Source organism: Betta splendens, chromosome 7 (assembly GCF_900634795.4).
Source record: "Betta splendens chromosome 7, fBetSpl5.4, whole genome shotgun sequence".
Lineage (NCBI taxonomy): Eukaryota > Metazoa > Chordata > Actinopteri > Anabantiformes > Osphronemidae > Betta > Betta splendens.
The window spans coordinates 11,114,643-11,141,773 of NC_040887.2; the positions used below are offsets into that span (position 1 = coordinate 11,114,643).

A 27,131-nucleotide genomic window follows, 5' to 3' on the forward strand; every position below is an offset into this window, starting at 1 on the left:
TTCATCTTAAACAGCTACTGTCCCATTTGAAAGGTTGTGTTTACTTTGTGTGTGTGTGTGTGTGTGTGTGTGTGTAGACACAGACAGAGAGAATGGAGGCTGGGCTGCAGTCAACATTACAAAACGTGAGGGCAGGAGGAAGCTAGAAGACGTCTGGACCGTGGACACAGCAGGACCGCTCATCAGTGGTGAGTCCAGCTCAGCTTCTAACTGAAGGAAGGTGTTTAACGGACTCTGGTGACAGGTCAGGTTTGGGTTGTGTATCTGGACCCAGGGAAGCTGGAAATGGGACGATTTAAGGCAGGTGGTTGGATAGGTTGACTCACAGTGTTGCATTTTCCTCTGCTTCCTTGTACTGATTGTCTTCATTATTGCTCAAAACGCTGTCCTGTCAGCGTCACTTTTTAAACGTTGTTTTGTTGCCGTTACATAAAATATTAACCTAATGACGTAACATGACTAAAGGCAAGGAATTACACAGGTTTTCATACAGCACCTCATGAAGTAAGTTTAAACTATAGATGGTCGTTCACAGCGTGTTGTGGTGTTCATACCAACCAATCACTATTACTGGTATTATGATAATTCATATTAATAATTATAATAAAATGAAAGCCTGATGCCATAGTGACCTGGACAAGACAGAGCGAATAGGATTTAAGTTTGCGTTAGTCTTCATGACGGTCAAATGCCCTACAGTCACACATGCTCAGACACAAGCAATGGACTTTACTGACACAATCCTGAGGCTGCTTTAATGTCAGTTTCCCACAGGGATCAGTAAACAATCCAGGCCATTATCGAGCTGCAGCTACCAGCCAGCAGCCCTCTGATAAAGACAGGAGCCGGCCACACGGAGAGAACGTCCTAAGTGGGATTTATGATGTGCTAAATTTATCTAAAGCCTGTGCTATGAGTGAGCCGGACTAATGAGTGTAAGTGTTTGAACACGGCAGCAGTTTGTTATATTTGGTCTGAATCTTAGTGGAACCAGGCGTGCCAATTGGTGTTAAGTCAAAACGCCAGTGCTGCTTTGTTGTTTCTCATGCAGACGTTTTGGGGCAGGATTTTTAAAAAGTTGACCACATATTTTATGTGGATGCACTCGAAGGCCCCTCTGTTCCTCTCCCCCTCGTTCTCTCCCCGTGGACGAGGCTTCAGAATCAGGCCCGCGTCCAACAATCTGTCCAACAGTGCGACACCTCCACAAGATCCATGGCAACATTTGCTCGCTCTCAGATATTTTTCTGTTTTGCAGAAGAAAATTTTGTTCACAGTTTATTATTTTGCAACTGCAAAATTTCAGATGATGTCTGTTTGTATTGTGGGGAAAGTCTTCTATTGCGTTCCACTTTCACGTTTCACGTTGAGGCGCTTGTGTCATTGTGAACTCTGGCCACGTTTGTGCCAGTTTACCCTTTGGACATAATCCTCCAAACAGTGTATTAACAGGCGAATTCCTGCTGCGTTTGTCACCGTGATCGATCGAGATCCGTCCGGTGAAGGTTGTCTCCTCCCGCCCCCTCTGATATCAGTAATGAGCCAGTGACAGGGATGATACCATGGCGGGAACATGCCATTAATCGCCAGTGAGCATGCTACATGTCAGCTTGTGCTGCTCAGAGGTTTCCAGGCCTGCGTTGGGGTCAGTCCTCTGTCTTCAGAGGGTGCTTCAGGCCTCCTTTCCCTCTGGTTAACAGTCTGTGGGGGAGTCGAAGGTCCCAGAGCCTCTTAAATCAAAGCGCTGTCCAATATTAACTACAGCACAAACAGAGCAGCGGTAAACAAAAGGCAGAGTAAACACACTCCCAAGGCTCGCAGGACAAACATGGACGGACGCACACGTGCACGGCTCACACTAGTGAGATACAGAAAATGGGTCTGTCTGTTAAAAGCGCGAGAATCAGATATTTAAAGCAAATCATTCATTTCTAGTTCAACCAAAAATAAGCGTTTCCGTCGCACTCAGCTGTTGCATTCTGGGATACATCCACATGTCCACAGCACCAGGGCCTTTGAGCCCATAAGGGACGGGTTCTGATCGCTGAAGTCCCAGCCGGGTCCAGCTGTTTGGACCTTCCTGGGTGTCCCTGCTTTCCCTTTTGTCCACCCCCCTCCTGGGGACAGTACAGACCTCCTCCAGCACATCGTCAACCACAGACCAAGAGCCTCAGCTGCACTTAAAAATAGGCCGGGACATCGGCCCGGACAGCTCGGAGACCTGAACGCATCCTGGGGATTTAGGAATGTCTTTGCATTTCCCAGATCCCTCATATATGTAGGTCCTGGGAGTAAGCGTCTGTGCGTCTGTGTGTGTTTATGTGACGACAGACCCTGTATTACTAGCTGGAGCCGGGATCTTCTGTCCAGATGAGAGAGTGGACTGAGCTGGAGATGAACTTCTCAGCAGGGGGCTTTCTCTCCACCTCTGACGGTTACTGCCCGACCGAGCAGCTCCAGTACTATGGTGAGTCCACTATGACGTTCTCTTCATATTGTTTGTAATGTTGCTTAGCAGTTACTCTCACTTCCTTTCTGTGCCTGTTTCAGACTTACTCAGATTTATCTCATTTGAATATTATTTGCAAATACTATAAGTATTTGCAAATAATAATTATAAGTACTATAAGCACTAAGAAAGACTGTATGAATATGTTTATGCATTTGTTTTAATATGCATAAAGTAAGTCAGAAGAAACAAAGTTTTCAAATATTACCTAAATTTCCTGAACTACGCATTAGGCAAATATCTTCCCATGACTAGAATATTATCATAGTTTATTATGAAAACAGTACTTTTAATTTATGCATAATTGGTCTCAATTCATGTAATAAATGGGGATAATAATCTTCTCTGACCTCAGGCCTGACAGGGAATGAGACAATATTTCTGCTTTGCTTTTGTTTCTTCTAGAATTTCTCAGAAATGAGCGTTTCTTCTAACATGTAATGGCTGATGTGTCACAGCATGATGTAACTATGCCCTGTGCTACTCGCACAATGGGTGAATGAATGCAGGCGTTTATTTACAGCTTTCGAGAAGTCGATGACAGTTCATGACGGATCGGTGCGTTCACAGCACGCAGGGAGTCTGAGCCTGGATATATTTATACTGATGTGCGCCACCAATGAATCCCGCCTGATGTCTCCTCTCTTGCCCTCGAGAGAGAGCGGAGGTGATGGGGGGTGGCTCGCTCGTGTTGTTTGCCTCCCTAGCGTGCGTGGGATGGATGGGAGGCGGAGGAGTGTTTAGACAGCGTTAAAATGGTTTACAAACAGAGCGAACCATAGCTCTGTCACACGCCAAGAGAGCAAGACACCCCCCCCCCCCCCCCCCCCCCCCCCCCCCCCGGTCCAGAACATCGGCACCAGAGTCTGGCGAAGACAGGAAACATCTGGAGCGAGACCCAAACGGGAGAAGACAAGAGGGAGGAATGTGGAGGGTTAACGTTTAGACTGTTTCAGGGCTGTAAGTCAACAGGAATAACCCAAGTCATGATGAAGCGTTCGTGCAATGATGTCATCTAGTACAGATCTTTTATTATGTGGCCTTTCACGCTAATTGGTAATCAATCAGTTGTTGTTGTGAGGATTGGTGAGTTATTAAGTGCTTTCAAGCTGCATTGTGGGAGGAATACAGATGTTTTTTGGATGCTGCGTAATCAATATTTAGTCCAGTTTTAATAACTCTACCTCCCAAATTACTAATTTAGTCAAACTAGTCAACAAAAAAGCAGGAAATATTTGTTGCCTTATCAACACTTAAAGACCCTTTTTAGTCATTTCCAGGGTTTGGGAATCTCCTGACCGGGTGGGTTCGTCATGCAGTCTGTGCCTGACACATCGCTCAGCTAGTCCAGCTGTTCATTTAGACGGTGCCAGTGGTCAGTGTTTTCTCAGTGCAGATGGGGCTTGTGAAACGGGCTCCTAGGACACTTTGGGTCATTGCTGTCTGAATAAAAGGGGACCAGACAGTCCTAAATGAGACCGGGAACCCTCAGCTGCATCCTGTTTCAAGAGTCTGCTCGAGTTCACGAGGTCCCATTCTCAGCCTTGTATTGTGTCCCCCAAGAGCCGCACAAGCAGTGAAGTCACGCGAGTCATGTGAGACCGCAGTCCTGTGACGTGCTTTGTGTTGCTGCAGCGTCAGTGTGTTGCCTGAAATGTCCCTTCACACGTCAAATGTGCTCCGTGACTTAACTGTGTTGTAAAGAGAATGCAGAATGCATGTTGCAGTTACATAACTCTATGACAATGCATATATAGTAACAACTGTGGGGGAGGATGCACTACATCAAGCACAAGTTAATTCAAATTTACATAATAATTTTTTCTTCCTTCTGGACAAGTGTGAAAAGTGAACACCACACTTTTGTCACAGTATATTATGTGGTGAAAAAGGATTAATATCTGAATCTTCAACCTTATTTCTAGACATGCTGGCTGACCCTCTGGGCTGCCCCCTGCAGGACCCTGACCTCCAGCTGCTCCCTTACAGCCAACAACAGTACAGCTCTGCCAACCTGCCCTTCTCCATCTACGGCTCTCCGTCCTCCTCCACATCTTCCCCCTCCTCCACCTGCCACCCCCAGTACCACTACAGCTCCCACTGCACCCTGGAGGGTCCCTGCGACCCCGGCGCCGAGCCCCTCTGCGACGGCCTAGCTCAGGGCCTCGGACCTGTGGAGCTTCCACTCAGGCGTGGGTCTCGGGTGGGGTCTGGGGGCAAGAGCAGAGGGCAGGAGGAGCTGTGTGTGGTGTGTGGAGACAAAGCATCAGGCTATCACTACAATGCTCTGACCTGTGAGGGATGTAAAGGTATTTCTCACCGTTTTAAACCCTTTCTGCTTCATCTCTTCAGTTTGACCTCACCCGCTCATCCTTTCGCCTTCACCGCAGGCTTCTTCCGCCGCAGCGTGACCAAGAAGGCCGTGTATCACTGTAAGAGTGGGGGCACCTGTGAGATGGACATGTACATGAGGAGGAAGTGCCAGGACTGTCGACTGAGGAAGTGCCGCGCCGTGGGAATGCTCGCCGAGTGTACGGGTCGCCGCTTTGACCGCACAATTTCAGACGTGCTTTGACTGTGTGAAATGCATCCATTTCCTCTCCTCAGGCCTCCTGACAGAGGTGCAGTGCCAGTCCAAGCGTCTGAGGAAAGGAGGCAAGGGCCGGGGCCAGGAGGACGAGGAGACCGTGGACAGCAGGAGGGTCACCTCCACCAGCAGGCTGCCCGGGCAGGTAGTGGATAGGCAACGCTATTCTTCTCACTTGGGTTTTCCAGTCATCAGCAACATTTTGAGTCATTTTTACGCCGCGATCCTCAACAGGCTTTGCCCACAACTTTAACTCGAGAACAGAAATACATCGTGGACCGGATGGTGGAGGCCCATCGGATGTACAGAGCACAGGACAGCAGCCACTGCAGGGTAAGTCGTAGCCTGGGAAGAACACCTGTAAGTTCTCAAGTACATTTTCCATGATGCTAGTGATTTTTTTCATCTGCTCAGTTTGATTGGCCGTGTGCTGACGAAGGGGAGGGTCTGTCTGATATCGTATCTCCCCCCCTGCAAAGACTGCTGCACTTCGCCAGGACAGTGCCAGGTAGGATTAAAGGAAAAAATAATAATAGACAGCTGAAGTCTATTAAATTCTTTGCTGAAATCTGTAAATACAGACATCCACTGTTCTCCTGGCAGGTTTTGACCTTCTGGATTTCTCAGACCAGGGCTCTCTTTTGTCCATCTCTTCACCGGAGGTCATGTTCCTGCTCTCAGCTCAGCAGTTCTCCAACAACCCAACAGGTCCCAGTCAGGGTGAAAATCACAAAAATGTAGATTGAAGACTCGTACTCTCATTTTATTTGGTTATTCAGTCAAAACAATAACTTCTTATTATCTGTTATCAGCCCTGCAACCTTTCGGTGTGTCAACGCGTAACTGGCTGAGAAACGTTGAGTCTAGAGAAAGTCTCCACACTAGGATGCTGGTCAGCACAGGTAAGTCCCAGCATGCACATATCTAGTGTTACACATGTGGTTTGGCGTGTGACATTGGCCATTTTCTCACTAACAGGAAGCAGCGATGATCTCTCTGGACCAGCACTCAATTTCTTCCACAGCATGAAAGCATTGCGGGTAACGGAGGCTGAATACGCACTGCTCACCGCTACAGCTCTGCTTTGCTCAGGTCAAACCAGGAGTCTGGTCACAAACAGCCCAATTCAGGGATAAATAACTAACTTGTCTGAAGCTTGCTGTGTGTCTTTGTCCAGACCGAGCATCCCTGCAAGCAGCCAGTTGTGTTGAGAAGATGCAGGAGCTGATCCTGGACCTGCTGTCCAGGGTGAGCGGGTCCCAGGCTGGAGCTGCACGAGGGGGACCGCAGCGGTTTGGCCGCCTGCTCGGCAGGTTGACGGAGCTCCGGACCCTCCGTCACAACTACCTCCTCCTGACGAGACAGCAGGCTGGACACTGATGAGGAGGCTGGCCACCACCGCTGCCACCCGGCAAAGTATGAGCTGGGAGGGTCTTTAAACACGGTCATAAAAAGCGCAGCACCTTAAACTGACCAACCTTTCACTGTTTCCTACAGGTGTTATTAAAACCAATCGCTTGTGGACTGCCAGAGGTTGAGATCAGAACACTTCATAGGCCTTTTTATACCTGGTGTATGCAGGTACTTTTCACTATGAAAATAAAATCAAATAGAGAATGTGAAAACTGGAGGTCATCTCACTGAAATTAAGAACCAAAGTTTCACCATTTTGAATTACTCCTAGTAATATTTAGCCTCCACACTCACAAAAGGCACACACACAAAAAGCAGGTGCAGAGCCTTTACATGCAATGCAACAAAACCACTGCAGGTCAAGGATCCCAATAGGTTTTTAATAGAACATTTATTTCCCAAAACGAGGAAGTACTGGTTCAAACAATATTTGGTGAGAAGGTAAATTATGCACATGGTAAAAGCTTATAAAGGTGTACTTCCATTTGATAAAATGTGGCTCTTGATAATAAATAGAATCATCTAGGTTCATCAGTGAATGACGGTGGTTGGGTTTTATCAACATTAAACCAAATGTGAACTCATCTGTTTAAAACGGTGGCTGAATGACTTTAAAACCTCACTCCATTTTAGTTAAATACATCTCAGCTTTAAGCAATATAGCTTTAGTTCTATCGCACTATCCTCCATAAATAAATTATTTCTCTCTGTATCAAAAAGAGAATTCAAATATAAAGACCAACAGCTCATCGTGTTGTAGGCTCTGAACGCACACACACGCAGAGCACAACGAAATTTCATCAGACAAGCCAATATACTGCAGCAAGTTGGGAATTATCTCCAAATATACACAGCCTCTTTTCCCCCTGTGGGTTGATTGAAATACGCATTTTAAAATAGCAACGTTAAATTAGTTTTGATAAAACACATACATATGTACACAAAATGTGCCTTCATAATATACAAGTGTCTTTGTAAAAGATCAAAATGTAAAAAGCTGTTGTAGAAAAAATGGCAGTGACCATTCATTCATCTTCTGCGGTTCATATAAATATGTCAAATCTCTCTTCTGAAATAGATTCCTTGGCAGTAAAATTATACAAAATAGAGGGTAACTCTTTTACATTAACTCTAGACGTACATTCCCGACACATCCAGATGGAGTAAGCAGACGCCTCATCGCTGACCGCAGCAACATAAAACTGATAAGTAGCTTCATTCACATCCTCGCGTGGTGGCACAGGAAGGCAAACACTGCTGCTCTGTGTCAGACACTAGTGGTTTAGTCCAGGACGTGGCAGCTTCTTCAGACCACAGTGAATACGAATTCAACTCCCAGCAGGACTCGCCCACCTGCGGCTGTAAAGATGCATAGTGGCTGACTGTGGGTGCACACGAGGCTCCCTGTCACCCTCTACAGGTAGTTAGAAGCCACGAAGTCGCGGCTGTGGCTGACTCTGCTCTGGTGGATCATGGCGCGGTCATACGCCACCTGGACAGACTTACGAATACTGGACTTGCGGCCCTCCATGATGCGCAGCTTGTCTGCGGTGTCGTCAGCACCCAGAGGTGTCAGTTTCTCACGTGGCAGCCACTGCCTAGAGTCACAGAGAGACACAGTTCGACTGTTGGAGCTTCTAAGTACGACCAATGGCGCTCAATTCACTTGTTTGCATTTTATATTGTACCTAAACTTTAAAATACTACCTATGTTTTGTTGTTCAATAAACCTTCTTTACAAGCATCAAGTTGTCTGAGTAGTTCTAATCCTCCTGAGCTGGACAGTTCAACCAGCTGTGTTCATAACACCAATGATCGTGGTTCTGACCCTTAGCATACAACTGAATTACATCTATGTGTCTGTAACTCACCATGTGCGCTTATTGTCAAAGAATAGCACCAGGTAGAGTCTCTCCTTGGTCTCCTCCTGCCTCAGTTCCCCCAGATTAAGGACGTCTTTGGGCGGGACAGGGATGGGCACCCCATTGTGCAGCAGCCCTTCCTCAGGCATTTCGGGGTCAATGATCTGGGGGGAAAACATTTAAGAGTTAAATGTGTAATATCACCTCCTGGCAGACGTTTGGTGAAAGTTGCCCATTTAAAACACACACTTCCTCCTCAAAGTTCAAAGCAGGAAGTACTTTAGTAATAAAATGTCTAAGGGATTACCAGCGCAGGATAAGAGGGATATCCTCGACACTTGGCCCAAACCAGATCCAGAGGTTCAAGCTCTGTGTCATTCTCAGGTGTTTGGCCACCATTTCCTGCAAGTCAGGAGAACCTTATTAGTTTTCATCTTATATTCCTAATAAATTAGTAAACACTGATTAGACAACAAATGCACAAAAAACAGGCCTTTACCAGTGTAATCTGTGTCGCCATTGACAATTTCAAGGAAAGGAACTTTGGAAAGAGCTGGTTTTCCAATGCTTCGTTTGGGTGGTAAGCTCCTGCAAGACATGACACCATATCCGTGTATAAATCATTATCATCATCATCATAATAATTAGAATTATTACAATAAACAAGTAACAACAACAAACAAAAGAAAATGTCTTACATTTCTTTCTGGAGGACAGGAAAAGGGCCATATTCAGAGTCAGACCCACTGTCTTTATGCTTGTTGAAGCCATTGGTCAGTCCTGAAAACAGATGAGAGAAATACTATGTTATAGTTCTGTGGTTAAAAATGTAACTGCACTAAAGTCCATACGTGCTCTGTAGTCACCCATGAGAGCCCATATGTCTTGATGTTGCATTGCAGATTGCATTGCAGCTTAAACTTGGAGCTTTAAACTTTAAAGACACGAAGCTCACCACTTTCCACATTATGATTTGGAGTTCTTTCCAGCTCACTGTCTGAGCACGGGTCTGGATGGTGTTCACTGAGGTTGGGGGGTCCAGGGCTTTTCTGCGGGGTTTTGGATGGAGTAGACAATGGTGTCACAGATGGGGTGCTGGCTGTGGAGTTGGGGGCTGTAGAGGTGTTGCTAGCTTCGTCGTCCTGCGGCCCTTTTCCGTTCATTACAGGATTGTCTCTGAATAACTTTGCGCCATTCTTCGCCTTCTTGAATAACACAGAGGTTCGTCGTCCAACACCTCCAGTGGTAGGTCTTGGGGGGATGTTGTGTTCTGGCAGGCCGTTAGCCATGGTCTGCCCCTCATTGTGCAAAATGGGAAGTTGCTCATCCGCTTTAGTGCAATTAATAATCTCTAAGACATCACTGTCCATCTTTAGGTGCTTGCAGGCGCAGCTGTGGGGACGGGGCTCGCCTGTGATCGGCCGCAATGTTGGAGGGTCCAGAGGTGCGTCCTCTTGTCGTGGAGGAGGAGCTGGCCCCGTAGGTTCCAGTGTTGGTGGCGAAGCAGCTTTGAGGTCATCTGGGAATTTAAGAGAGAAAATTTTTAATATCAATTCACTCAGCATTTAGTGGAAATGAATGCCCATTTAGTATGTAGTGTGATGTGGCGTAGTAGTATTCACACTGGAAAATGGTTGTCACCTCCTAATGAATTGCATTTTTTTCCCAGAGAATAATTCAGGAATGGTCAACCCCAGGTCCTTGAAAAACACTGCCCTCCTTCTTTTTCAAACCGTTTCTTTGGTGCACACCTGATACAGTTAATCAGCAAGAGGTAGGGCACAACTAACAAGAATACGAGCAGGACAGTGGACCCCAAGAATCAGTGCAAGACCCACGGTCTAATTACGGTCAAGGAATAGTTGACGTATTCTGTAGAGGTGAAGGATCTTATTTAGACAAGTGATTCAAGACCTTTGCTCTCACAACTTTACACCACAGTATATCGACTCATCTGACAGCAATCAGAAGGTGTTCTGCAGCCCTCGCCAACAAGAAGACGGCTGACTGGACTGGCCTGGAGTCACAGTGGAATGATATGACATGACTGTACGTGGGCATGAGAGTGATGAGTCCATGAGAATGATGCATAAAAGAGGTGCAGACACAGAGTGCACTGGGAGAGAGGAGTTGTGAGGCAGCCATGGCTAACAAGACTCTGGGCCCCTACTTACTAGACTGGAGACAGTGGGGTGGTTGGGGTTGGTGCGTGGGGGGGACCCTGGCTCAATTACCTGAGGACAATGTTCTGTTAGCTCACGTTCACAACTGGTCTCATTGAGAGAGAGAAAAAAAGCGGCTTTTAAATGCATTAGAAATTTCATACAGTTGAAACACCTTCCCATTACCCACCTTTGTCTGAAGACGAGAGGGTGTTATCTGTCTTGGTGTCTTTGTCATCACCATCTTCATCCTCGTCATCCTCGTTGTCTTCTTTTAAATGTCCGTTGTGAAGACTGTTGCGGGAATGCGGGCCCTGCCTGTACCTAATGCTGTTGATCTCACGACGAAGCAGGTGAATCCGTCGAGTTCGGGCGCCACTGCAGCGCATGGACGTGACAAAGTCCAGCTTTTCTAACAGCTCTTTCAGCTGTTCCTCCACAGTCATATGAAGCCGGTTGTCTGGGTCCAGGACACTGTCAACTACAGATGACAGGGATGTGTGTCAGTCACTTCTGGTATTTACAATAAACATGCATATTCACCACTGTGACATACCATCATCCCAGGTGCAGCTGTAAAAGTCTCTTTTCTGTGGTGACACTGCAAGGTGCATGCCAGTCTCCAACTCTAGGCCGGTGTTCGTGGCTTGACGTTGGGCATGACGCAGTATGGCCCCCCCTAAGTCTCGAAGACGCAGGGCTGCTCGGTGGAAGACGGTGTCCTTGTTGTTGTAGACAAGGCAGTTTGACACCATTAGATTGAAGTCAGCTTCCAGGTCAGCAACTGAGCGATAGGCGTGGCTCTCCAGCTTTGTGCGCATGGTGGAAAAATCCATGGGCTCACTGATGAACTCTAGGTAGTCTGGCACCTGAGAGGAAGGCATACATTTGAATGAGAACCTGGACAACTGAATAGCACGCATAGGAGTGTATATTGTGTCCCTAAAAACCCAGAATGAACCCGAGTGTATTTTGTTAAATTATGTACAAATTTCTTTAAAAGGTAAAAAAATGGGCCTGCAGTGTAACAAACAGTAATACATCTAGTAAATGGTGTGCAAGCCAAACATGAAGCTGGTGGTAAGCCCACACTCTTTAAATTTGTCATGTCTACACATTAATTTACACTGAGCATGTGATTTGTAAAATAGAAAGCTATGCAACTTTACCACTCTATACACTCGTGGATGGACGTAGTGTCAGTGTTGTAACAATGCACTGTCTAACCTCCTTGATGTCGACTGGCTCTGCAAATATCACAGCCGTGTCTTTCTCCTGCAGCTGGTCTAGAGTTGAGCGAAGCAGCACCAGCATGGGGGTCAGCTGCAACTCCATCGCTGCCTGGTGAACTTTGACCTGTTTTGGTTAGATAAAAACCATGTGATGTAAACATATGTGGAGCCTTCAATAACTGCCAAAGGCCAGTTTTCCTTTGAGAACAGTGACATCTGGATCTGTTTGTGAGGAGATGTTTCATACAAACATACAAACCATTGACTGTTCAGTTAAGAAAAGTGAGATCATCCATCTCATAACATTTGACTACATTTAAGGAAAACTTCAATTTGACAATAGCTGTAGTTCCTATAAATAAACCCTGGGCCTATTTAGCCTTTGAAGTACCAGTATAAACATATATTATTGTATACATAGTTGTTTATAGAACAGTCATATTGCCTGAGAGACACAGCCTTGTTTGTTACCTGCTCTCGTTTGAGTTTCTCCCTCTTGCGGATGAGCTCCACCAGTAGCCGAGCTTTTTCAAGATCGTGCCGAAGTTTCTGCCAATATCTCAGTGCTTCCTTTGCTGCAGAGACCTTCTCATCCTCCTCAGGCTACAAAGCAGAACATATTTTTAGAGCTTCATTGTATAGTTATTACAATTGTTGTCAATGAATTATAAAATGAAATATTGCAACAATTTGTTACAAATATGCAGTCAGGGTAGGCGGGTCCTCATTTTGACAATTACCATAATATATTAAAATAAAATAAAAATTAATTCTTTTTATTTACAATTAGATTAACATTATCCTAAGTAAAAATTGCTGAATTTGCACATTTCCTGATCTAATATGGCGAGAAACTGAAAGTGCGGCAGCTCCCGTTCTTTAAAAGGCACACCACAAATAGATCTCAATTTTCGAAAAAAAAAGAAAGAAAAAAATAAGTAAAACAGTTCAAGTGGTTTAAAAATAAAATTTGGACCTTGGGTGAAGTATTCTATGTTATGAAGAGCAAAACTGTAAAACTGATTAAAGCAGAATTTAAAGTTTTAAAAACAACTTCTCTATACTGGAATGAGTATAAGTGGTGAAAAACATGATATGGATAAAATTGAGACAACTTGACTATTAATGATATAAAAAAAAATGTTCCTTAGGCTGAGAGACGAATGTTGGTAAAATATAAACGTGGCCAGTAGTAAAATGCAGTCTGCCAATTAAATAGTGAAAAATACACTCCTTTTATTAGTTATTTTAAAATCTGACTCTGAACAAGGTTAATGCCTCAGCCATGAACCTCACTATACGCCACTGTCAACAATTCCCAATTATTATCATAGCACACCAAATAAAATCTAAAAATCCAATCAATGAAAACAGTTCAGTTTCCTGCACTCACCTGTTCAGTATTCCTTTGAGACTGGATGGTAGAGTGTAAACGCCGGACAAGCGGCACGCCGCTTCTCGATCGGCGTTTCAATAACCAGTAGTTATGAAGCCTCTGTATAAAATGGGTTTTCTTCTGAAGGAGGACACCTTTGCAGATTATGTTCAGCCTTTACGACAGAGACAAGTGTGTATTAATCATATTGTCAACATGACTGATATCAGTTCAGACAGCTCCACAAAAATGTTTCTCAATCCATTCTACACTATTTCATCCTGACACACCTAAATACTGCTTTCAAAAGACATTTGTAGTGTTTTGACCAACATTGCATTTTGTCTTTTTTATTCAAAATGAAATAAAATCTAACCTGCTTGTTGGTATCTGAGATACTGTGACTTGTGGTGAAGCGGTGAGTTGTGCTGCTGCCTCTGTGGTCTTTTTTCCTTTCTTTTTCCTGGACTTGGCATCATGATCTGGGTTTTTGCCCTTCTTCTGTGTTGCTGGACCATCTGTGTAGGCACTTCGTCCTCGGCTAGCCCTCCCTCTGCTGCCCACCACCCTGCCTTCACTCTCCTCATCCGAGGCGGTTTCTTGTGCAGGTGGTGAATGGACCTCGCAGAATGCAGTTTTCTTGACAGTGAACGTGGTTCCGTTGACGTTTGTCTCTCGCACAGGATCAATCTTCATAAACAGACCAGCACGCTGAGCACATGTGACATGAAACGCAGTGTAACAGTTGGCCTTGTGGCACTGAATAGATGCACCAGAGTTTTTTTGCTTGCACAGGTAGCAAGTCAATTTCCATCGTGCTGGGGGAATGTTATCGACCCCTTCTACTGGTTCCAGAAACACTGTGTTGGCAAAGCAGACTTCAGGGATCCAGATAGCACATACCACATGTGCCCAGCGCCCATCGCTCGTTTGCTTAAAGGCGCCACCACGGTTAGGACATAAAACACAGTCAACTGGTCTCTGAGGGGACTGGAGGCAACAGCGGCACAGCCACTGGCCCTCTGGAATATAGGGAACTCCATAGCACTCCTGGTGTACAGCCAGGTTACAGGAGTCACAGAAGAGAATGACATTGCTGTTAAGGCATTCATCATCTAGGCACACGCAGCAGAAGGCATCATCGTCAATCATGCTCTGAGAGGGTGCTCTGCTGCGGGCCTCCTGGTACGCTTCATCCTCTAGCCGATCCACCAGCAGCTCAAAGGTATCTGGTGAGACAGCTGCGTAACCCTCTGATTTGCGGCCAGCGTTAACCATGTCCAGCCAAGCAGAGTCCTCCTCATCCATGTCATATTCTGCCTGAGTTTCCTGCTCGTCACCTGAGCATTCAATATAGCGGTAATATGCTGTAGGCAGAGGAGGTGCCTCAACTGGTTTAAAGGTTTCAAGAACACGAAACTTGGGTTCAGGAAGGGTTTTCTGGTAATGGTGGGTTGCATGTAACTTTTCAGGAGTTTGTGGATGAGAATTGGGGCAGCGGTTCTTCGAAGGTGGTGGCGACTTGATAGACGAACATTTAGAGTCTTTCCTGCGGCCCCTAGGTGTGCTAGGTTTGCGGGCTGTTTGAACAGTGCTAGTGGGAGATGATGACTGCTCACTGTTCTCTTTGTTGCTATTACACTCACTAATGTCCTGAGCCATCATCTCATCCTCAGTAATGATCTCAAGGGGGTCAAGTACAGAGATGCGGTGAAGCCTACCATCTAGTTCCACCTCCACCACCTTCTGGGACTGTGCATACGTCAGAGTTTCTCTACTTGGAGATGCTTTGAGGCTGTAAGGGGATGGCGATCGCTGGCGGGCACTCGCACGCCCACCAGATGTCCCGTTGGACTTCCTGGTGACATCTGTGCCACCTCCCTCGGCCACCTGGCCTTTTCGACGTGGCTTCCTCATAGGCCACTGATCACACCTTCACTTCTGTTGATAAAAACAGAAATAAAATAATAAAAAAACATGTAGTAGTTTGTAAATAATAATAATGGACAATTTACATTTGTGGGAATGTGTGTGTGTATGTACTTGTGCATTTTACAAGGATGAACATTTGGAAGATGTTATTACCTTACCGCATATTGAATATATGAACATATATATATATATAAATTTACATACATTATTGAGGACAGTGGCCATTAAGACAGTCCTATTTTTATAAGATATTTTAAATATTGCTGCCTATAGAGCTTACTTTGCACTTATGTTATTAATATTTAAAAGGACTAAATAAACGTTGGTGCTATAGCAGTAACAATAAACAACTATTTCTACTGTACTGCAAAACTACTTCTTTACATGCAAAAAACACGTGACGCTTTCAATTCACAGCAATAAGCAAAGCTACATTAATTATAACTATTGTCAAAAGTATCTACAATGTTAACATTCCATCACACTAGTCGCCCCCTAAAACACTTAAACCGCTTTGTGTAGAAACCTAAATTTATAAACCAGTCTATAGAAAGCTAATCTAATGTCAGTTTGAAGAATTTTTATCCAGTCTGCTGAGACTATTGCAAGTATGTTACTTTAAGGATATTCTTGAGTTTACATATGCTGAAAGTACTATCAATGCTTCTAATAACGCAAAGGACAAACCCAATCAGCTTTCAGGACGTTTGACTGATTCGCCTCTGAGCCAATCATCGGTAGGATCAACAGAACAGTGTCCTTATTTCGAGTAAGATGTCAGCCATATTTACAGTTTTCAAACTGCTTTTACATGCTATTTAGAATTAAAATATAAATAGTAGGTGTGTGGGTTTGAAGCGTTGGCTCGTCGTAAAGTCACTATGATGCAGACTCAGTATTATAACAGTTTTGCAACAAAAAAATTGAAAAAACTAAACGTTAGCTCATCCAGCTAAGTTAGCTAGCCTGCTAACTTTAATAGATTGGCAGGACTAAGAGTAGCACATAACTGGTTTGTTATTTTCTACGTTGATCGCGCGTTAAAAGTTGTAAATAAGATAAAAACAATAAATATCACACATGAACCGTCTTACCTGGTATGCCAACTGACAGACACAGGTCGCTCGACAGCCGGCGGTCTAAAGTAATGGTTGCTTAGCGAGCCGCCTAACTTCTCGAAGCTAAAGAACCACCGTTAGCCTGCTAGACTTTGCTGATACAGCCGGTATATTTCAACATTATTTAACGTTTCCACTTCTTCACAACATCGCCTTTAGATCCCACGAAGCCTATTCCACGGACCTACTGAGAATACGCATTGTATATCTGCGTTTAGAATCTGTAAGACAGAAGACTATAGAACCGATTTTGTGGTGAGCGGTAGTAGCCACCTTTGGCTAGCTGACTAGCTATTTAGTTCTCTGAGTCGGTATGTGCTAACATCGGTATTAGCCAAAGTAAAAGACGATACTTCCGGAAACATATTCCAAACTAAAGTTGCTAAACCGTTTTAATGTAAAGCCAAATATCTAAGAGATCTTAAGTTTGAGTTATAATACTTTTACTGGACTCTACATTTATTTAATAGGTACATTTCAATATGTTATTATGACATTTAAAATTCTATACTTCGCAGTTTTTTTGTATCTTTACTGTGGCAATTATACTTTTAAAAAGCATGCAGTCACTAAGTGTATTTTTTAATTATGTGGAACATTGTGGAAAAAATTACCAAGATTTAACTATGATCAATATCCGGGAATATAATTCGTGCTTATATTATTTTGGCGAAGTAACGCTTCACTTCCTCTGTAATGATTACCAGGGGATGCGTTGACAACAGCAGATTGATACAGCTTTATCCCGCCTCCCTGACGTCACTGGGCTAAGATTTTCGCGCGCAAGCTATTTAACGGGGTCAGTGACAAATCGTATTCAATCTGAAGGTATAGATCTAAATGAACGTGACAGTCTAGCTGCATATAAATGGACGACTTTGAGAACTGCTTCTTGGTACTTGACACCTGTTGACGTGCACACAAAGCCTGTGTATCCTACGGGTGGCTTGATGCGCAGCACTTGATCGACATACGTTAGACTAGACATAACAGTGAAGTATAATACATAACACATACTCATACAAAGACCCACAAATGTTGGACCGCAACCTGTGTGCAAATGAGAAGTTCACATATTTCCACAGTGACAGAGATTTAATTAGTGAGGTGATCCTGCTAACTAACATAACATAGACGCTCTTTGCACATAACTAATATTAACGTCAACACATTTGAATTTATTGTTTATTTGGAAATCTTACAGCAAACCCTGTGGCATTTTGTCACATTATAACATAAGAAATCATTGCACGTTACAAAAAAAAAAGATAAAACACATTAGAGTACATTCATTATGACTCATTCATATGACCCTTCAAAGAAAACGTAAATCCATGGTCAGAGAATTAGAATATACAAGGGCACTGTTGGTTGCATTCTGTGTTGGTTGGGGCATTACATTCACCGCGTTATGGAGACATAGTCAGGGTGTTTTTCCTCTTCGAGTCCCGCCGTGGGAATGGCACAAAGCTTTTCACCTCTTTGAAACATAACCCTTTGTGCAAAAGGTAAAAAGAAAACAAGTTTTGCGCCACATTTCCATCAACAGTGAGCCAAACGAACACACTTACATATTTCCCATGATCATGCTTATTGACTTCACTACACCCGATCATGCTTACTGTTGTTCTCACTTACGCTTCCACTCATCCAGGGACATTGTGGCGTTATCGTGGCTGTCATCGTACGGCTTCGGCTCAGGAAAGTCATCTTGATCCCTCAGACTGTCAAAGTATGGGTGCTCCAGAGCAAGTTCTGCCGTGGGCCTCTCGTCCCCATCCAGAACGAGCATCTTCTCCAAGAGGTCTATGCCTGCAACAAAAACCCAACAAATGTATACAGTATAACATAAATAGTTTATATATGAACTGTATAAAATCATATCAACCATATTGCTGTAAACTTACTGTAAATCTGTGTTTTACTAAATAAAATGTGCTGCTGCTCTAGACATCCGATGCACCACTTAAGGAAATTCTCCTTAATTTGGCCTGTTTTTGTCTGTTTGTTCAGAACAGTTAGTGGAAAAGCTTTCATGAACAAGTTAAAGGGCTAGTTGTTATAGTGTTACATCATACAGAGACAGAAACCTGTATGTAAACTAAATGGACAACAAACCCCTGACCCACAGCCGCTGTAGCGGATCAGCGCCAGCGACTGCAGGTGTGTTCACACAGTGAGTGCTTCCCACGCGTGAGGCTTAGGTCAGGAACTAAATCCATTACACAGACCTCATGATTAGGCCGTAAAGGCCATTTAGCTTGCAGTAATTTCGTTTGAAGGCTTCAAACTGTACAAAATGCAACGTCCTTTATTAAAAGAGCAAGGAAGGAGAACAGATCAATGTTTATCACATCAGGCGCCTTTTGGATTTACAACTGACCCACTTTTTACACTGCTTCTGGACATTAGCTTTCATGTATTTTGTGTGTATTTTAAGGCCTCTATTTGCAAACAGCAGATTTTAGTCATTGTTATTAACCTAAACTCTATTGTATCTAAAAACGTGAGTTAGCCTGTGAAGGAATCGAGGAAGAAAAGCTTGTGGCCCATAGTTCAACTCACCTGTCACACTTGCTCTGGGGAACAATGTTGTGAAGTCTTTTCTGGGGTAGTGAGGAAGGTTCGTAACATAGGTTTTGGCCTGTTGTCAAAAGCAAACAACCAGTGAACATAATTAGATTTTCATCAATAACCAATCAATAATCTCTTTAAACACTCCCCTCCACTGAGGGTCATCAGCCTAATTACACAGGTAATTATAAGAATGTGTGAATAACCTGGACAAATTAACATCATTAATCCTTCTAGTGCCACCGTCAGGTCAAATTGTTCATTCGTAAATAATTAGTAAATTAATTTGTAAAATTTATAATAATAAAGCTTTCTGTCATTTTCTTAAACTACTAATAATGTCCAGACCTACCTCCAGACTGTCTAGCTTCTGGATGAACTCTGGCCCAGGTACTCCAGTCACTTTCATGATCTGAGTCAGCTGGTCCATGTCTGGTAGTAAAAGCGGTTACAATCAAGGTTTTCAAACCTCAGATTTCCTGGTGGTTCAATCAACAAATGTTCACAGGCCAGAATAATAAATGTGAATAAAAGCGCCTTGATGTAGTAGTGACAGTTTTAATTGTGGGTACACGCTATAAATCAGTGAGGTGCCTCAGGTGCCGAAGAACCATAAAACACAACCAGAAAATGAATGTTACAGTGAATGTCAAACAGCATCGGTGTTTACTGAGGGAACTTTAATTGCCCTGCGTGTTCTGTACTGCATTTTGATTTATAGTGCCCAGCACCAAATAAAGCTGCTACAGCTACCTTTTAGTAGCACAATGAATTTAAAAGCATTAAAACAAGTATGCGTCATCCTGCAGTCTACTTTCATATCCGTATGCTACTACCTCCGCTATGAAAAAGAAAGAAACCAAGTCATCACTTCGCATTAAGGCTTCCAAAGTTACAGATCCAGCAAACAAACAATAAAAAGATACAGTCTTTCCCTTTGAACAGTGTTTTTCCGTTGATCATTTCTGCCATGATGCAGCCAACAGACCAGATGTCCACTAGAATAAAGGCCAGAGAGACAATAGTTAGATCACATAACAGCCGTTTTTCTTTTTTGAGGAAGATGGTATTTATATGCCAGGCCAAAGTTCCTATTCCCAGTAGAGAGCAGAAGCTAGTGTGCTGTTTATACTGGAGAACACTGACTAACACAGTCTTATGGAGAGTGCACAACAGAGCTCTGCAGCGCCATGCACCCTGCAGATGCTGTTTACAGAATGAAAAAGCACAGCTCTGTCATGGAGTCTCTGCACTATCGGGCGGCTGTCAGACCCATCTGCATTAAATGCTATTGGATGAAGGGGAAAACAAAGATTCACTGTCAGAATCACACCCATGTAACCGACAACAGGATTATAGAAACTGCTGAGCCACAAGAAATGCCCGTACAGTAACTGGAGTTGGGATGTTTCCACTTAACAAACAGCAAATATTTACAGCACAGATAGCACAATAGCAAGGACGCAGATAAGAACACAGAAAAGCTACAATTGTCTTGCCAGTCTGGGTGTAGTGCATCCAGTTTAGAATGACCTCAGGTGCCCGGTACCAACGGGTCACCACGTAGCCCGTCATCTCCGCGTCAGTGCTGCGAGCCAGCCCGAAGTCCAGGATCTGCATTGGAGGCAAGAAACCGGCGTGGTCACGCACAGAACCAAGCCAGTGGACGCACAGACTCTGATGCTCCACTTTATCAGGACATTAACAGCAGCGGCCTCGTCTTATAGGTCATATTGTTTAGTGCAAACCTTTAGTTCGCAGTCTTGATTGACAGCTAAGTTCCCAGGTTTTAGGTCCTGCAAAAGAAAATGACCCGAGTTAAGTTTACATGTTGTACAGAGCGATAAACAGACACTACGGTGTTTGGAAAGTACAGGATCTAAAAGCAACATAAAATGATCTGTAGGAGGACGGGAAACACTAGCTTAGCAGCCATTCATAAAAGACATTGTGTGAAAAGTGTTGGACTGTGAGTGAGCGTTGATAACACCCTCGCTGCTTCAGAAATCATTATAGCATTAGCGGGACATCACTTGGACAGAGGACTGAGTCAGCGTGTACAGGACTGTTTATTCAACAGCACACCTACAAACACAACTCCTGATCTCCAACAAAGGCTCAGATTATCATCACCACGTGGCCAGAGGCCGAATATGATGCATATGTTCAGGTACAAAGGTGTAAAGGTAGATCAGGAAGGTGCAGTACACTGAATCCTCTCCCTTTTGTGAATCCAATACAGACTTACATGCGACTTTACTGACAATTCCACGGTTTACATGCAAAGTCTTGTTTGGCGTAACAGGAGCCTGTATTAATGCTGCACACACACACCCACAGCTCTTCAGGGTGTGTCCTAACATCTCCAGACATGTAGTCAATGCGAGTTAACTCATCATACCTGTCGGTGCAGGGTTTGGTTTGGCTCCGCAACAACCGGCATTTACAAAAGTGCTCGTCTGCAGTCTGAGCCAAAATAATGTACTGTCCTGCACAGGACACTTGCGTAATAATACCCCACATATGTAACGAGCCACAGCAGGGTTAGTTTTCATGTCAACAAATTGACTTAGACTCACCCTGTGAATGATTCCAGCTTTGTGGATGTACTGCAGAAGGGCAGAGAACAAGCAGACAAGAGTTTATATAACCGCCCCGAAACACACTACTTCAAATATTTTTATGTGGTGACGATAGAAGACAAAGGCTCACTCTGAGTCCACAGAGCATCTGGTACACGAGAAACTGGACTTTGTCTTCTGAGAGGTGTCCTCGCACCTTTGACAGGTCAGTGAACATGTAAGGCATCACCAGGTAGCTGAGACAAAGAAAACACATGAGTTTGTCTCTGCTGCTGAACAGTACAAATATAATTGAACCAATGAAGAACAACATGTTCTTACCCCAGAATTATTTTCCACATCTCATAAAAGCCGTAATCTGTGGCTTTTTATAGCTCCAAGATTGTTTTACAGTTCCCTGTATGTTTATTTAATTCCCCGTTTGCAGCATTTTACTGCACTGTACCCGCCTAATGCGCTGCTGCAATAAGATTACATTACAATTGAACTACTAAATCCATTTGTGTTGTTCTGCAGTTCTCTGAAACAATGTGTGGAGAGACCAGTAAGATTTGATTATGACCGAGACCACAATCGATGCTAGACGCCTCTGAAGTCTGTTGCATTATATGGCCAGCTCAGATTACCTACACGGAGACACTGAATTCTTGAATTTTCACTTCAATGTACAGTAACAGGCATGTGGACGTCCAAGGGCTGCAAGATGTTTAAATGCAGAACAGAGGACAAAGGTCTGGCCCCTTTTCAGTTTCATGATGACACTGAGCCCATGCACAAAGCTACAAACTCACTGTAAGTAGTCATATGCTCAACAATCACATGTATCCACATACTGGCCATATGAACTACTATATTAACTTTGAAAACTCAAGTACTTAAAGTTGTTACGAAAGTATAATTAACATCAGATGTTGCCACATATTACCAGAGGCATTGTTGCTTTTGCCCCAGATGTTTGGCGAGCTAGTGAATGATACTCACAAATCGTGAAAGTCACTGAAGCCCAAGGCAGGTGAAAACACATCAAGGAGCCCAATCACCTAGTTGAATTGAAAGGACAAAGTGATGTAATCGACACTCACATAATGCACGTATAATGTAAGGTGTGTTAAAAGGAGCAGAGAATATGTTGGATTCCTTCTGCTCACGTTTTCGTGCTTCATGTGTTTGAGCAGTCGGAGCTCTCGGTAGGCTCGCTTGGCAAAGATCTCGGACTGGAAGGGCCTGTGGAGCTTCTTGATGGCCACCTTCTCTTTAGTCTTCTCGTTTATTGCTGAGCTGCGGTAAATAATGCAACGAGAAGCCATTAGCTTTGCACTCAGAGCCTGCGTGTGCATTCTAGTTTCACTGCGATTCCATTCTTTTGAAGTCAGAGGAGCTGTGACAGCAGCTGGTCTATTTTGAGGTCTGACGCTCGCTAAGGAGCCCAGCAACGAATCGTATGTAACAGCAAGGCCGCTATCAGACGGAGGTACTGTCCACAGCACCGTCCAACTGTACGGTGCTGTCAGCATGTAAACGTTACTCAGCTTGTGATGCGCGCGTCTCTGCAGTGATCTGCAGGGCAGCAAATCGTAGGAGGAAAAGGCTTGTTAGGCTATTTGGAGCCGCATCCACCAACACAAATTACACACAACACTTGAACACAGCGCTGTGGTAGCGAAGCACTAATGCAGGACGTCAGCTTTTAGACACAGCTTTTAAGGCATGCCATCAGCAGCAAAGGCAGTGCACCTCATACGGTGCAAAGGCAGCAGTGAAACGACCAATTATGATTGAGGTCACGTGCAATTTTGCCAAATTACACATAATGACAGGTCAATCCCAGTTATTTGCATGTTACCTCACATAAAGGTCAGATATTTTAAGCTCTAACAGATAATTACACCTGTATTATACTTCATAAATCCCTGATAACGACTGTGAACAGGCCTCCGTTGGCAGCTCCAATAACATAAGTACCAAATCCTAGAATGTCTGATGAGCCCTCAGTGTGTTTACTTATCATGCTTCATTGGTGCTTACACACGGACAAGTGTTTTATAAACGAGCCACAAAAAATGGACCTGAGACTGCGTGTGGCCTGACATCAAACCCGTCTGTTCCTCCTAGTGTGGATGTGCAGCTGAGCTTATCTAGCGTCTCTGCAGGGTATGTTAATGTACAAACGGTGGAAGGCAGAGCCAGTGATAAACGCTGTGTTGTCACAAACAGGCTTGGATTGAGACCCGTTCGAATGTGTGCGTGCGTGCATGTGTGTGTGTGTGTGTGTGTGTATGTGTGGTCTATCACAGCAATAAATTGGCAGGAAAGCCCAATTATTTCCTCTGTTTTATTTTTGGGAATTCAGAGTGCTGCGGAGGATTTGGAGAGGATTTCACACTTTGAAGGACTTGCGTTTTCAAGGCTCATCTCTTAAAACAGAAATTGAATTTTAGGCAATTAAAATGGCCACTCAAATGTTCATAAAGTTATTACAGATATTAACAAATGAAAGCAATTAATCAGAAGGCAATGCTATAATGAAGAAAAAATAAAGTAGGAGATTTGTGTGTGTGTGTGTGTGTGTGTGTGTGTGTGTGTGTGTGTGTGTGTGTGTGTGTGTGTGACAACAAAAACAGATGAAATTGCCGCCCATTTATAGAAGTATAATAACTGGAATGTTTGATTCTTGTTTTATAATGGGATATGGCCACTAAATCCAATTACACCACACACACACACACACACACACACACACACACACACACACACACACACTCAACCTACAGAATGAGTTAACTTCAACACTATACACTATATAATACGTAGATTTACAAGGAAAACACGCATAGACGTACGTGTGTTCGGGTGTTATGCAACCTGAGCCTTTCGCACTTTGTTACTGTGCCTTACTGTTGTACAAGTACGTGTAGAGGAGCGGAACGTGGCCATCTTTAACGCTCACTGCTACATCTGCTACACGTACACGCACCCATGTGTGGAGGGTGCGTGTTGTGGGTCTGTAGCCTCGTCCGTGACGCTGCTCGGATGTGGAATAAGTAGTTGTTCCTGTGCCACGGGTGTTGACAGTGAGTCCAGGACATAGCCCGGGCCCAGCTGCAGTGCTGGGACGGTAAGAAGTGCTGGGCTTCGCTGCAACATTATTTAAACACGGTTCCCTTCCATTCGCGACGCTCGCTAAATGACAGCGGACTCACCACACCGAGCCGTACGCCCCGGTTCCGATCTGTCTGAGCCGCGTGTACTTCTCCGGTACTTCCCACAGCGTCTTGTTGATCTCCTCCCGGGAAAAATGTGCCTGAGCCTCCATGATGAAGCTAGAAGGAACTTCTCCGTCCTTCTGATCGACTGTCACCTGCACTCACACACACACGCACACAAACAAAACACGGCGAACTAGCAAGAACGAATCCCTAAAATCTACTTCCGCTATGGTTTTTCAAAGTAAATGGCATAGCGTGGGAGTGGGTCAGGTTGTCGTGTGTTTGTTTTAGTTATATGTTGATATTGGGATTGTTTTGTACATTACTGGAAAGTTTGTACCTATTTAGTGGACTCTAGAGTTCAAGCGGTTTTCAAGGGGCAAGCTGCTCTAACAGGAAACGGGAAAACTTTGTATATACTGCATTCTATAAAGGTAAACAAGTCAATTACATAAACACCTACTCGTATTCTCCAACTCATATACTTTTTTTTACAATATTGTATTTGTTTTTATTTGAAGTTCTCTGGTAAATGAAACAGTTGTTGTTTTAAGGATTATTTTGAAGGCCAAACCACACAACATCCGGTCTGAGCCTCTGCAGGGCTTTACAAATGTAAGGGCAGTAGATTACAGTCAAAACTAAATCTGAATAAATAAATGAAGGCTACAATCACTGTATTGACGTAGCCCACACCATAATAAAAACCCCAGAGAGCCTCTTCAGGCACTGATGTGTAGGAAGACAGCTCATTATAAAAGATTTGTGTGAAGTAACAACATGATTTTTACACCATACAACATGAACTCCGCTGGCGAGGAAAATTAGACAGCTTGCCTGCTCAAACATGTCAATATGACTCGATTTTACTGACACCCCCGCAAGTAGGTGTTACTTGTCATGAATAATTACTGTACATTGCCAGAAATCTCTGAATCATGACAGCCTACAGGACATTCACACATACAGGGTAGAGAAAACGTGTACAAGTCCAGAGATCGTACTTTGTTAAAAATAAAAGCTCTCTTTCATCCAAATACATTACGTTGTGGTGTGAAAAAGCACATCATTAAAATACACTAATGTTATTGTATCATGTCGCTGTTTTTAACCTTGAGCTGCTCTGTTGGCAGCTGATTAAAGACTGACCTTGTGAATTTGATGTCGTTGGATCAGACAGATGTCTGGTGTTTAAACTGTGCCTGTTATGACCCCTGTCTGCTGCATTTTGTGAAATATTTGCTATGTGCTGACTAAAAGGTATTTCGTCTTGTCCCAGGAATCAGATGCTATTCATAAGCATGCTTATGTGCTGCTTCATCTACTTATATCACACAGTAATCAGCACAAGGCTCAATACACCAGCCAACAAGCCTATCTTCAGACAGTGACACTTGACAGTGTGTGAGATTAAACATTCTGACGTCAAAGGTTGCAATGACCTGAAAAAGGTAAAAGAAACCTTTAGGAACAAAAATAGATATGTATGTTATATTGATGGGAAGTCTACAGAGACAGACACAGACAAATCCTTCAAGCAAACAAATGCAATCCTTGCAGATGAGATGAGCTCTTAAAACCAAACAAACCCTGTCCGTCATCTTCATGCTGCAGCTACTGAGCCACAGCAGAGCAAAGAGGGAACATAAAAGTCCTGTGTCATTATATAATCCTTTTACGATCAGCTCTCCCTTGTAAAGAAGCATCTAAAAGAACAATCCACTAATGGCTGGATCTAATAATTTTTGAAGGACAATTTAGCACCTGCTTCGTTTAATAGTCCAATGCAGATGAATCAGATGAGCTAAATGTTCTGAGCCGTCACCTTGATATAGGTTGTCTAGAAACCACATTGTGCCTCTGTGCTCATGTAAAGTCAGAACGTGTAGATTTATTGCTCTAAGACGTTGCTTTCTTCATATTGTTCAGTATAATGTCCTTATGCACCTAATAACTAACACAGTCAGAAATGAAACTGAGATAATAAGAGCATCTGCAATAATCTTGGTCTAAGAGGATTTATATTAATGTATGTAACACTGATACAGTGATTTTGTTTTCATATGTCATGTTGCTAAAACCTACTAAACCGTCCACAGATGCTTGGAGGTTTATGATCATGTCAAGATGGTCCCTCTATGCGATAGAACAGATTGAAGCCAGCAGTTGCTCCTGATCCTGTTACACAAATCCCGTGCTCTGCTTGGCTGTATAAACAAAGGCAATATGGAAATTGTAGCTGTTCTACCAAAGCCCAGAGCTGCACATAGTCCACAAGATGGAGCTAATGTCTAGGAGTGGGGCCTCGATAAGCATGAGTAGTGCAGTTAAGCCTCTAATCAGATCAGTGAATGCTCCACTTTTTAGATTTAAGTGTGTGTAGGTCTGTTCATAACTCTTTCCCAACTGTTCAAATTCTTTGTAATTTTGTATAGAGCTGAAAAGTCAATTTCTTGTACGTCTGGTAAATACGAGTTTCTGTGTGTGATGCTCTTGTCTTTCAGCAACCGCGGCTAATCCTAATTGTCTTGTTTATGGTGAAAATTCATCACCTCCCGTGTGCAGCAGGATTATTCTCA

General features: G+C 43.7%; 3 protein-coding genes across 7 annotated transcripts; 1 reads left to right on the forward strand and 2 right to left on the reverse strand.

Annotated features, from left to right (window-relative positions):
* Positions 1-50: 50 nt before the first annotated feature.
* nr1h5 (nuclear receptor subfamily 1, group H, member 5) lies at positions 51-8,253 on the forward strand. Of its 4 annotated transcripts, none has more exons than XM_029155808.3 (12): positions 51-188; positions 2,332-2,467; positions 4,435-4,818; positions 4,900-5,040; positions 5,117-5,241; positions 5,331-5,429; positions 5,511-5,604; positions 5,700-5,816; positions 5,909-5,998; positions 6,075-6,188; positions 6,274-6,512; positions 6,594-8,253. In XM_029155808.3, exons 2-11 carry the CDS (start codon positions 2,371-2,373, stop codon positions 6,474-6,476), a joined length of 1,464 nt encoding a protein of 487 aa, XP_029011641.1. In that variant the 5' UTR covers positions 51-188; positions 2,332-2,370; the 3' UTR covers positions 6,477-6,512; positions 6,594-8,253. The 4 variants fall into 4 exon arrangements, with proteins under 4 accessions (XP_029011641.1, XP_055366535.1, XP_029011643.1 ...); XM_055510560.1 differs by having other exon boundaries at positions 5,700-5,804; XM_029155810.3 differs by having other exon boundaries at positions 151-244.
* On the reverse strand, positions 6,871-17,209 carry brpf3b (bromodomain and PHD finger containing, 3b). The gene is made up of 13 exons (XM_029155807.3): positions 16,167-17,209; positions 13,517-15,081; positions 13,159-13,315; positions 12,237-12,368; positions 11,761-11,889; positions 11,090-11,402; positions 10,724-11,014; positions 9,327-9,890; positions 9,070-9,151; positions 8,871-8,959; positions 8,679-8,773; positions 8,381-8,535; positions 6,871-8,107 (listed from the first exon to the last, which is right to left on the reverse strand). The coding sequence occupies exons 2-13, from the start codon at positions 15,055-15,057 to the stop codon at positions 7,924-7,926; spliced, it is 3,732 nt and encodes a 1,243-aa protein (XP_029011640.1). The 5' UTR covers positions 15,058-15,081; positions 16,167-17,209; the 3' UTR covers positions 6,871-7,923.
* A 138-nt stretch (positions 17,210-17,347) lies between these two features.
* Positions 17,348-24,751, reverse strand: mapk13 (mitogen-activated protein kinase 13). Of its 2 annotated transcripts, none has more exons than XM_055510562.1 (12): positions 24,547-24,751; positions 22,495-22,624; positions 22,328-22,386; positions 21,477-21,582; positions 21,344-21,373; positions 20,513-20,560; positions 20,264-20,378; positions 19,691-19,762; positions 19,117-19,196; positions 18,756-18,834; positions 17,813-18,002; positions 17,348-17,685 (listed from the first exon to the last, which is right to left on the reverse strand). In XM_055510562.1, the coding sequence occupies exons 1-11, from the start codon at positions 24,657-24,659 to the stop codon at positions 17,821-17,823; spliced, it is 1,014 nt and encodes a 337-aa protein (XP_055366537.1). In that variant the 5' UTR covers positions 24,660-24,751; the 3' UTR covers positions 17,348-17,685; positions 17,813-17,820. The 2 variants fall into 2 exon arrangements, with proteins under 2 accessions (XP_055366537.1, XP_029011646.1); XM_029155813.3 differs by having other exon boundaries at positions 17,829-18,002; positions 24,547-24,747.
* Positions 24,752-27,131: the final 2,380 nt, after the last annotated feature.